A 12,329-nucleotide genomic window follows, 5' to 3' on the forward strand; every position below is an offset into this window, starting at 1 on the left:
TACACAAATACTAGCCTATACATATTATATTTAACTTTCATATATTGTCATTTCAACACAAATTTCCATGAAATGTCAGGTTGACAAACGTATCTATGAATAATGTGACAGAGTATAATCACTGAAGGTGAAGTTGTTTATGGTTGCAGCAGTATACTGATACCATGATATCCCGTTTGCATTTGCTTATTTACAGAATTTTATTGTATTGGTGATACTAAAAAAAATAATAAACAATTGAATTCGACAAGTAACCTGTCAAACACAACTCTGCACAATATTTCAGACACATTGCACATGTACAGATATACACAGGCTCACTATATTCTACTTTACTGTACATTTTTTATATTTTATTGTATTTCATTCTCTTTCTTTACTCTTTACACTACATGCCCCAGTTCTGCTGTGCCAATTTAAATTTCCCCTACGGGAGATCAATAAGGGAGCATCTAATCTTATCATAAAAAATATGATAACATTTTGTGAAATTACAATAAAGCGTTTTTGTTTTGTTTGTTTGTTTTTATTCCTTTAAGGGTCATTATAATGATATAATGATAATAATAATTGTGTAATACTGTGATATTTTCTAATCATAAATCTCGTACTGTTGCAACCCTACTTGTATCACAACTTTATGGGTCTGCTAAAATAAGAAAAGGAATGAAGAAAGGAATGAGGAAGGAAAGGAGACAAGGACGCCGCTAGACAGTGTTGGGTCGCGGCCCGCTGTATTCCTTCGACTCTGTTCACCTCCATTCACACAGTAAATAAAAGCATGGAGGCTCTGACTCTCGGGATCTAACACCGAGCAGCAGGGGGTAAAGACACTGCCGCATGCGCTCTCCCTTTCACCAAAACACACAGGAAGGAAGCGGGACAGCCTCGAACGCTCTGCCGGTGGGATTTAACTCATTTTACGGGGAAGAGAGGATTGTAGTCGGCGTCAGGAGCGGGGCAGCCCGCCGTGCTGAGCATGAAACGGACGGCTGTAGTGGCCAGGCACAATGGCCTCGTCTCTCCGCTGGGGAACAACAACTCCGGGGCTTCGAGCATCGTCTCACCGCCCCAGCCGAGAGCCACTAGTGTCTGCGCTCCTGCCGACAGCGGTGCCGGCGGTGGGATGGACGGCCTGCTGGATTTCTCCAAAGGCCCCGTCGTCAAAACCGAGCTGGTGTGCAAATGGATTGACCGAACTTCTAAGAGACAGAGGCTTGGGCGGACGGCGACATCCGTCTGCGACCAAACTTTCAGCTCCATGCACGAGCTGGTGGACCACGTCACCACCGAGCATGTAGCAGCGGGGCTCGAGACCCTCAGTCATGTCTGCATGTGGGACGAGTGTCTGCGCGGCGGGAAGGCGTTCAAAGCCAAATACAAACTCATCAACCACATTCGCGTGCACACCGGGGAGAAGCCTTTTTCATGCGCATTTCCCAACTGCGGCAAGATGTTCGCACGCTCCGAGAACCTCAAGATCCACACGCGCACGCACACTGGTAGGGTTTCATGATTGTGTGAGCACACGCGGAGCGCTGTGATACGGCCATTAGCAGGTTTAAATCCGTGTCAACACAGCAGCCCCCCCCTGACAGACACCGAGAATAAAGAGGTTAATAGAGATTGTTCCCAGTCTGCTAGGAATCCCCTCCATGTTTACGTAGGCTCGGTTCAGTACCGATTCACATCCGCCCTTCGTTGCCTCCTCGTTTCCTAGAGGAAGCACGGGTGGAAACCGCAGCTCACTCAGGAGTCATGCAAGGTGACAGGAAGCAGCACAGAGCAGCTGGATTATGGGAGAGGATGGGTGCAGGAATCAGATTGATTAGATGTACACAGCAGAAATGAGTGGGCTGAGACACACATGGCTGTGATTATCATTTTAATTACCAGTCTGCATGCAAAGTATTAGTCTGCAGGAGTTGTATTGTTTTTCCCACTGACCCAGAATCAGTCACATAGAACTATTCTACGACAGCGTGTGCAGTTTGAGTAAACTCAGCTGCCGGATTTATTAAAAAGTCATACTCCATTTATATCAGTGAGGCTATCGGTCTACCCAGTGCTGCCTTTTACGCACTAGGGCTGCACAAGTAATAGGGCCATGTGCAATATCGAAATAGATAGATAGATAGATAGATAGATAGATAGATAGATAGATAGAAATTTACAGATCACAGAAGCTCCATGTTTTTGATAAAGGTGGAATGTGTGACAAACAGCATTACACTGTAAAACCTGATGAGTTAGTTGAACTCAAACTGTTTGAGGAAGCCTTAAACAGTTTAGATGTACAAGTAACTCATTTATTGTTAAGCCAAGGTAAATTAAGTTAATTATACTTACTAAAGTATACTAGTATAGGCATGTTATTATATTATGCTGCATTTCTTCAAACTTATTTAATATGTTTAAACCGAATTTAGATGAATAAAGTAAGACTAACTTAAGTGCATGTTCTTTATACAAATGTTACCACTGAAATGTAATTTATTCAGTTTTCTTCCACTAAACCAAATTATTAGATACGTATGATGTATAAAAAACAGTAACTCAATTAATCGATTATTAAAATGGTAGCCAATTAATATTGGGGCTTTCATTTTTGTAATGATGTAAAGTCAACTTAAAGAAAATGAGTCAATGGAACAAACTGGAATTAAATCACCAATACTTAAAATACTGCACAGAGTTATTACTCCAACAGTTCATTTTTGAGTTGGGTGTTAATTTACTTCTTTTATTAAGACCTGCTGTTAGAATTGACAGTGTATAATGAAGTACTGTAGTGCTGCAGAGATATCCTGGCCTACAAAACATGTTTGTTTGGTACAGAGCCCAACACGTCATCATGATTTTAATCAGGTTTTTTTTCAGTGAATATGAAATTGCTGATGCAATAATGATCACTCCTACTAATCATGAGTCATATCGCAAAATCTGTCAAAATAATGGCAGTGTGATGTTTGTACCATATCGTGCAGCCCTACTACTTACAGAGCCTTAATGCAGGCTTTATAAGCTGCATCTAAAGGCTTCATTAATGGTTTATTAGGCCTGTCTGGTAACTATTTTTAATGTCCAAGAAAGAATTGTGATAAACAATATTTTTGGCATTTTAAGATGATTCTGACGTAATGATTAGCATAATATCGCAAAGTCACCCTCTGTAAGAGTAATGTAGTTTTAATTCTTGAGAATATTCATACATTGGAATGTGATACAGTTTGTAATAGTTTTTTTTGTGAGATTTTGTTACGACAGTGTGAGCAGCACAAATCACGTGGAATCTGATCTTTTTAATTCTGATTTGGGCCACTTTCATATGTGATACAGATCAGTTTTTTTTGCAATGCGACCTCAGTGTGAACAGCCATATCCAAATTCATGTGACTTTTACGTCACTCCAGATCAGTGGTTCTCACCCTGGGGGTCGGGACCACCACTAGGTGTTGCCAAAGCTTCATGGGGAGTTGCAAGGCCTTCTTGATTTTAAGGGGTGTATGAAAACTTTAAAAATATACCCATAGGCCTCTGTCTCAGCGTTTTATCAATCTGTGAAGAAAACTGAAAGAATTTGTTTGCTTAGAGAGAATATAAAATAAAAAGAATACACAATACAGACAGAGAATTGTAAAAAAAATATATATGAAAGCTAAAAATTCATCCAAACCGCTCGTTTTCCATAAACTTCCTGCAGTTATTGTGTTCACTATTTGGGTTCATTGTACAATTTATCGGTAGTTCTGTACTGTTAATATCCATCAATGTCACTTAGTGGTCACTCAATATATAGATAAGGGATCGCTTGAGGAAGAAGGTTGTGAACCAGTGCTCTAGACTGACATTCGTCATGCGGGTCACTTCAGGACTGTGACCTGTTCACACTGGAATCTGATATAGGCCACATTTAACAAATAATATGAACAGCCAAACAGAAAAAAAAAAAAGATCGGAGCAAATAATCAGAATTGAGCACTAAGGCTCGCAGCAGCCTCAGTACTGAACCCAAGCCTGTAATGGAGCGGGGAAACACGGCACCACGATTCCTAAAATGTTGGTGACAATTTTATGTAGACAAACATGTAAACACAATGGGCAGTACCGAGGCCAGAAAAAAGATGGCCGCGGTCTGACAAGTCGATAACGTAATTATGGTGACAGGCCTGTGATTAACAATATTCATGCCTTATAGAGCAGTTAGTCAACATCAGTAAGAGCAACTGTTGGGTCACCAGGTTGTGAACAATCCCTTTGACCAGTATCTATTTGTATTTTTAGGGGGTCATTTCATGGTTTTGTTAGACAGTGTGAGAGAAAGGAGAGATGACTAAAAAGACCAAACAAGTGCATTGACGGAGGAGGATGAATATCAGCCAGGGGGATTTTCCCCAACTCAGAAACCCAAAAGTTGTTGTTAACGGCTAGAAACAGTACTATATTATTTAATACATTAAATAAACCCATTAGTCACTACATATAACGTCATTGTAAAGGGCGCCTCATTAGAAAGTGGTACCATCTATCATGTAAATGAGGTGGACAAAATATTAGAAACACTTTTCAGCAGGCCCACCAAAGGACAGCCTGCAAAATGTAATGAGCAGAGTATTTATAACATCAACAAGGTTTGGTTAGGTTTAAGTACAAAAAACATCTTGTATGTTCATGAATACATATAATGTAGATAATCTGTTAAACATCAGACAAAGCGAATGTTACAATAACTCTAATAAACTTTGACTATCCAGATAAGGTGTTACCAGACTGGCTGGTACACAGCTTTAGTATCATTTAAATTCTTTAGATATTTATATCTCCTTTATAGTATTTTTCATAAGATACATCCCCTGTTATTGTTAAAGCTTCAAGTAGCACCCCCAAATGCAAAGACTAATCAGAGGAATTCCATCTCGCTGTCGTTTTACTGAAACTGAATTGTGTTGAGTTTGAAAACTCAACCTATAATCTCTTCATTTCCTCTGTAATCATTTCAGTTATTTCATGTATTTTTCTCTGCAAACATTTGACAACAAAGGTGCTATATAAAAGTTTAATCATCATAATGACTGTTATTATACTGTTGGTATCGTAGTAAGGATTTAAAAAAATGTACTATTCATATCACTGGTTGACAATGTTTGAACAGACAAACATGCCATCCCGTGTCTGTTTCATCTACAGTCACTCATATAAACCAGAAATCTCTTAATATTTGAAATGGAACAATCCCGTCGTCTTATTTTTTTGTTCAGTCTTCTGTCTCCTGGCGTGTTCACTTGTCATTCACTGCTAAATGAGTCGATATTGATATGGTTGATCCCTTACTCCAATCCAGTTACTCCCTTACTTACTGGAAATTAGCAAGCATTTAATAATCACAATCAAAACAAACAATCAAAGTTAATATGAACTGCTGGTAAAAGAAACACAATTTATATTTTGATATAGATTGCTGTGGGTATAAAGGAATACATTTTTTTTGCATTTATAGTAACAATTTAGATGTGATCATAAGGCTTTTTAAACTCCTTTTTATAAAGGAAGGAAAGTAAAGTTTGAGTACCTTGAAAATGCTTGAAAAGTGTTGAAATTTTACTCCTAAAAAGCTGTATGAACTGTGGATAGTTCAAATTGTGCTCAGTTGCATTAAAGGTCCAGTGTGTGAGTGTGTGAGATTTAGTGGCATCCAGAAGTTTAGCTGCAGATCGCAACTCACTCTTCACCCTCCCCTCCCCTTCCATGCGCAAAGGAGAAACTACAAAAAACCACCCCTATCTAGAGCCCATGTTTGGTTTGTCTGTTCTGGCCTACTGTAAAAACATGGCAGTTCAGCATGGCGGACTCCGCCATACTCTGTACCCTCTATCCCTCTGTAGATAAAAACGGCTCATTCTAAGGTAACAAAACATATAATATAAGTATTATATTCCCTTTCTGCCACTAGAGCCTCCTAAATGTTATCCACTGGGCCTTTAAATAAAGAATCATGTTTGTGTATGTCTAAATAGGGGTGAAGAAAATGTGGTCCCTTCGACAACAATAGTTGGCCCATTCTAGACTGTAATAATGGTGACTGTGATATTTGTGTTGCAGGAGAGAAGCCGTTCCAGTGCGAATTCTGTGAGCGACGCTTTGCCAACAGCAGCGACCGAAAGAAGCACTCGCAGGTCCACACAGCCTCGAAGCCCTACGACTGCAAGGCTCTGGGCTGCACCAAGTCCTACACCCACCCCAGCTCCCTACGCAAACACATGAAGGTCCACGTCAAGTTGTCACCTACCTCTGAACCCCAGGACGCGTACGACTCCATCCCTCATCAATTTCAACAACCTCATCAGGCTCTCCTTGAGCCCCTTGACCTTAAAATTAACCGCCTCTCTCCGTCGCTTGCCAACAGAAACGCTCACTTTCCTCTTCTGTCCAGTCACGAATTGGACATTAGCTCAGCTGCCGAAGTGGACCATAAGCTGCTGCTGCGGAGTTCATCTCCAATGGCAATGCCTCTGGATCTCTCTCTGTCAGGCCTGAAGAGTCAGCTGGCCCACAGGCAGCAGAGCGGCAGGACCCCACGGAGGAGCCAGCGCTCAGTCAACCCAGCCTTACCTCAGTTGTCTAACATTAAGGAGTGGTATGTCTGTACCAGGACTACAGCGCCACACTTTCCTCTACTTCACCCAGACCACATCAAATCAGAACCTAGTGATGATGAGGAGTACGTCACGTAGGATGGAGGGACTGGTGAATTTGGACACAAAGAACAGACATCATACATTGTCAGACCCAGACAGGCCAGAGGATGCTCTGTGGAATCATAGTTGCTGTAATTTTCCCGAACCAGCAGTGTATGGTTCAACATCAGTGGCCCTTCTGAGATGGAGAAGGCTGTGATCAGATAAGACTGGAGGTTTCACTCCATCTCAAATACAAAACTCAGCTTGGAGATCGTCACCATCTGTGGACCCAAAGCAGTGGCTTAAATGTTGCCAGAAGGGAAAGAGGAATTCCATCATTGTGGTTATCAAACAAAATGTTTGACATAACACTGCGTCAGTGTTAGCTAGCTAACCTGAACTAACAAAGGGGATGACGTTGTACAAATGGACCAGGGAATGTTGGTGACTGCTCTGTCCTGCTGTTAAAGAATATGAAGAGGGTGTTTGTACATGACGATCTCTCTAGAGAGACACATTATTGATCTAAGAGCTCCACCTAGATGCAGCAATTTCAAGGGCTAAATTGACACTGATGGAAAGTGGTTAATGTTAACCTGAGCTCATGGTAGCACTGTACACATGGTAACACAGCAGGTCCAAAACAGCAGGCACATGGGGCGGAGGCGAGTGTGTGTCTGTTAAGGCCTTGGTATGCTTTAAACAAACTAGTTTGTACAAGAGGGCTGTGTATTGGCGAGAATCTGGTGACACGATATGTATCACAATACAAGGGTTTACGATTCAGTAGTTCTGATATATTGAGATACTGTGAGGAAGGTCATATATAGCGGCTTTTTTTTGTGGCTTTATGCCCTAATGGATAGTGACAGTTGAAGGTAGACAGGAAAGCGAGGAGAGAGAAAGGGGATGACATGCAGCAAAGAGCCAAAGGCCACAACTGAACCCAGGCTGCCGCGGCAAGGACCCAGGCCCAGCACACCCCACTAGGCAAGTCATAGGGGCGCCCCATAATTGCTATTATTTAAATCAAATTTAGGAAAACTGCACATAGCATAAAGGACTCACCACCATAAGAGTAAAAGCGGTTTGGGGTTGAAAGACAGGAATCGATACAGATACAGGTTGAGCCGGGCAGGAAGCCACCGACACAGGAACAAGAGAAAAAATTTGGTCAGGCTTCAAAATAAAACACCCTGCGCAGACTCCCTATTGTTAAAACAGAAAAAAGAGAAACCATTCAATTACATAGCCTATTAACCCATGGTAGAAGCGAGGGACGTCAGAAAATAACAATACACTTAAGTATTGAGTATAATCTTGAATCTTGTTTTGTGATATTTTATTGATTCTCAAAAGAACTGTATCGGTCAAGGGGTATGAAACTGGATGTAGGGACTATGATAAATACAAATGCAGGTCCTGCTGTCCAGACTCTTTTTTTTTTTTTTTTTTGTCAGATTTTATGCAATGGTGGTGTGTTCTTTATAAAATGACAGTTTTACTAAAATTAGATTTCTTAATCACAATTAGGCATGGGACAATATGAGAATTTCATGTCACGATAATCCTGTTATTTAATAATTGCGATGTACGATATCATGACGTAAAAATGAAAATATACTCAATACTTTTAGCAGCACTAAAACATACTGGAAGCACTTTACCTTGCATTTTGAATATGGTAAATGGATCTGTACTTGTAAAGCCGACCACTCAAAGTGCTTTTACACTACAGCCACATTCACCCTTTGACACACATTCACACAGCGATGGCAAAGCCCATCTATCAGAAACTAACGCATACTTCGACATATGGCAGGAGGAGCCGTGGATCGAACCAACAACCTTCCCAATTAGTGGATGACCCGCTCTGCCTCTGAGCCACAGCCGCTACATATAGCACATATTTATTCACACATATTTATTGCATCACCGATAGGAACCTCATTTCCTTGTTTTTTCTTTATTTTGGAATCTATCTCCACACATCCGGTTTAAGCTTTTTTGTGCGAGCCTTCAGCCATGGTGACAGGCTTATGATTTTGGAATGTCTGGAAAGATGCTGGCTCCCCCTTGTCCCCTTGTTCACGAGTATCACGTTGATCATGATAATGGAAATTCACCACAATAAATTTAACTGAGTGGTTTTTATCGCAATATGTGATAATATTGTCCTATCCCTAATCTATAATATATTACAACCACTGTATCGTGATACGTATCGTATTGGCAGATTCCTGCCAGTACACAGCCCCAGTAGAAGCACATGCAAAAACATAGAAAAATGACTGAGTCAACTAAAGTATACAAAATCAGGTAGGAAAAACACTCCACCCTTCCTGGCGGGATATGAAGCTGCGCAGAGCACGAAACAAAACCTAGTAGAATCAAGGCGTCGGGCGATCCGACAAGCACTTTGTTTGAAGCAAACTGAGGCCTTTACTAACAACCATTGGTAGTAACTTGTTCAAAATTGTTTTATGTGATCACAGGTCTAATCCCACACAGCAGCCAGCAGTGAAGCTGCCGTTTGGAGACAGTGGGACTGATCTTGCTTTGTACTGATCATCAAGTGTCTCCTTAACCTCATCAATTATATGGACCTTTCAGTGGGTTAATCACCTGCATCTGTTTACACTCCATTTACGATTTAGTCAAGACCCCAAGGTTACCAAAATTCCCATATATGTCATACCCATATTCCTTTAACATTAAAATGTGTATTAAATGAAGAATATAGTATTTTCCCTTTGATTAAATGGTGCAGCCCTAAAAAGTGGCATCTTGGATTTGAATATTAAATCAATGTGAGCATCCTGTGTCAGTGAATCAAGGAAACAAGCGGGGTGTATTGTGTAAGATTGTGGTGCTGCTTGTAAGAAATCTATGTTTGACGTTACTGCATTGAGAATACTTTTAAGCTGCAGTAACTTTTACGAAAATAACTATTTGTCATATCTAATGGCATTTGCAAGAATCCACAAATCTACGAAAACAACCAATCAGAGCCAAGACAGACAGTTCGTTGTTGAGTCTCATTCGCAGGTCGTTACATATGGTGCTATCCATTTGTCTCGTGAACTTGGAGCCCGAGTTGTTCTGCCGCGAGAACGTGATGTCATTGCCTGGCTTGTACCACTTATAGAGTTCCATTTGTCTTTGGGCATTACGAGTCGGAAAGAAGTGCAGCAGCTGTCTTATTAGTGCAATGCATAAATTTGGTGACCGGACTAAAGCAGCAATGTAAACAAGTGTGTAAGAGCATTTGAAATCGACATTAAAACGACCAACGTAGTACAAATACAAAGAAAACACATCTTAATATGCCATCTTTGTTTTGCCGGTCGTACGTGCCCCCCCCCGTTTAGCTCGGTGTACCCCGAGCTGGATGGCTGAAATTCCGACCAAAATGTCGCAAGATAGCTGCGAGATTAACATTTTCCAACTCGGGTTTCCGAGTTCACGAGACAAATGGATAGCACCAATACAAACGCTGGGAGACTCAGCAATCAACTTCAATCCACCAACCAAAAGTCTTTTTCTATCTCTCTCATCTCTGATTGGTTGTTTTCGTTCAGGGCCGGTGGATTCTTGCAAATGTAATTAGGAGCTCTAGGAGGAGCCAGAGGAACCTGAGTGTTTCACACATTATCTGTCTCATGTTCTACTGTCAGGATATAGTGAAAGTTCCAGTGAATATTTTGATATAAGTTACTTACTGCAGCTTTAACTGGTTAATAATCAACTTTACATACTCCACTTGCAAGGAACTGAAATTGTTTAAAACAATGACACAGGATTTAAATCCTATTTAACGTTAATGACAGTGTATTACAACCCAGGGGCCAGATGTGTAAACCATGAATACGCTAATTTCCACACATACACATGTGAAGCATAGCTGTGGGTGATATAATAAGGTGTCCATGAAATATAAGTTGAGAGACCTTAGAGTAAAACACTGTTTGTTTTGGTTGTTATTTTGCAGTCTACAGCGTTCTGGAAAGTGCCACTCAAAGGCGCATTTATAGAATTTATCAGTGGTGAATTGTGGAGCACTTTGTAAAGTCTATTTCAGTGTGAGCTTTTTAAATTAATCATTGGATCATACTCCTGACGCCTAACAGTTATGATTGAGATATCACCGCGCCGATGGTTTCCAGGTACATGTGATGAATTACTGATGCGGGCGCTATAAACAGCCACAGCTGTGCATAATGACAGCTGCTCTGGTGCTGTTGGAGAACCTCACCGATGTGACACAGTTGCTGAAATTGCACTTGATTGACAGGTCTAATGAGTGGTGCACAAGTATGAGGCTTGTGCACATACACCCACTTCCACAATGATTGAGATTTATAAAACAGAACAATGTATATGTGTGGCTTTATTAACCCATTAATGTCCACAGTGGAATTTTATAATTTCCTTTACAGCACTTAAAGGTCCAGTGTGTGACATGTATGATGATCTATTGTCAGTAATGGAATATAATACTCATAGGTATGTTTTCATTAGTGTATAATCACCTGAATATAAGAATTGTTGTGTTTTTGTTACCTTAGGATGAGCTGTTTAGATCTTCAGTCCGCCATGTTGAACCACCATGTTTCTACAGTAGCCCAGAATGTACAAATCAAACACTGGCTCTAGATAGTAAGAAAGTTATTTTTCATAAAAATTACCTACTGCAGCTTTAATATAATATTTAACATGTTAAATGAATGTGATTTGCGTTGTTTTAAAAAAATTCAACTTTGTCTACCAATGGCATGATAAACATGTGACATGTGGCCATAGAGTCTGTGTTTCCACCTGTAGCAGACAAACGTCTGTTGGGCTTTCCTTAACATACTAAATATAGTTGTCAGTCATTAATGGGTTAATATACAAAAAGAAAATACGTATGCATAACTCTGTCTTTGTGCTTACACACAGATTTAAGCGTGTTTAAGTTTTATGCATGTGGCCCCAGGTTTTACAACCAGGGTACAGCTGGAAGTGAGCTCACCTGAATGTCTGTCCCTCCTTGCACAGGACCATTGGGTGCACAACCACAGTAAGTACAGGAGGTCAAAGTTGAAGCAGGAAGTGGGTCTGTAAACTGTGATGGATGCTAACAAGGGATAGTTTGGGGAATAATTTCACTGTTCATCTTTGTTTTCTCCTCCAAATAAGTTTGGCTGTTTGTTGTTAACTGGGTGAGAACATTATAACAACTAAGAGGAATGATAGGAACAACTGAACTGAATAATACCCAAGTTGAATGAAACAGCAATCTCCCTTTAAACAATATAAGTGATTTGAGAATTGTGTCAATTGTATGTAATTAATCTGGACATTTGTCTAATTTGCATGGTCAGCACAGTGGACAGTGGCCTCATCACCTCACAGCAGCGAGGTCTAAGGTTTGAATCCTGTTAGGGTTTTCTCTCACACTCCAAAGCAGTTCAACTGCAATTCTGATTAATTGGAATCTGAATTGCCCATATGTGTGTGTGTGTGTGTGTGTGTGTGTGTGTGTGTGTGTGAGTCTGCATTTTATTTCCGCACATGTGCTCGTCTGCTAACTTCCAGGTGTCGTCCCTGTGTCCCTGCACAGGATAAGATAGTATAGGTGATGGATATTCCTGGCATGCAGCCACAAAC

General features: G+C 40.6%; 1 protein-coding gene across 1 annotated transcript; it reads left to right on the plus strand.

Moving 5' to 3' along the window:
• The first annotated feature begins 497 nt into the window (after nucleotides 1-497).
• On the plus strand, nucleotides 498-11,473 carry LOC127376819 (zinc finger protein ZIC 4-like). Its single transcript, XM_051424117.1, has 2 exons — nucleotides 498-1,502; nucleotides 6,100-11,473. The coding sequence occupies exons 1-2, from the start codon at nucleotides 980-982 to the stop codon at nucleotides 6,729-6,731; spliced, it is 1,155 nt and encodes a 384-aa protein (XP_051280077.1). The 5' UTR covers nucleotides 498-979; the 3' UTR covers nucleotides 6,732-11,473.
• The last annotated feature ends 856 nt before the right edge of the window (nucleotides 11,474-12,329 follow it).

The sequence above is a fragment of the Dicentrarchus labrax genome, unplaced genomic scaffold (genome assembly GCF_905237075.1).
Source record: "Dicentrarchus labrax unplaced genomic scaffold, dlabrax2021, whole genome shotgun sequence".
Lineage (NCBI taxonomy): Eukaryota > Metazoa > Chordata > Actinopteri > Moronidae > Dicentrarchus > Dicentrarchus labrax.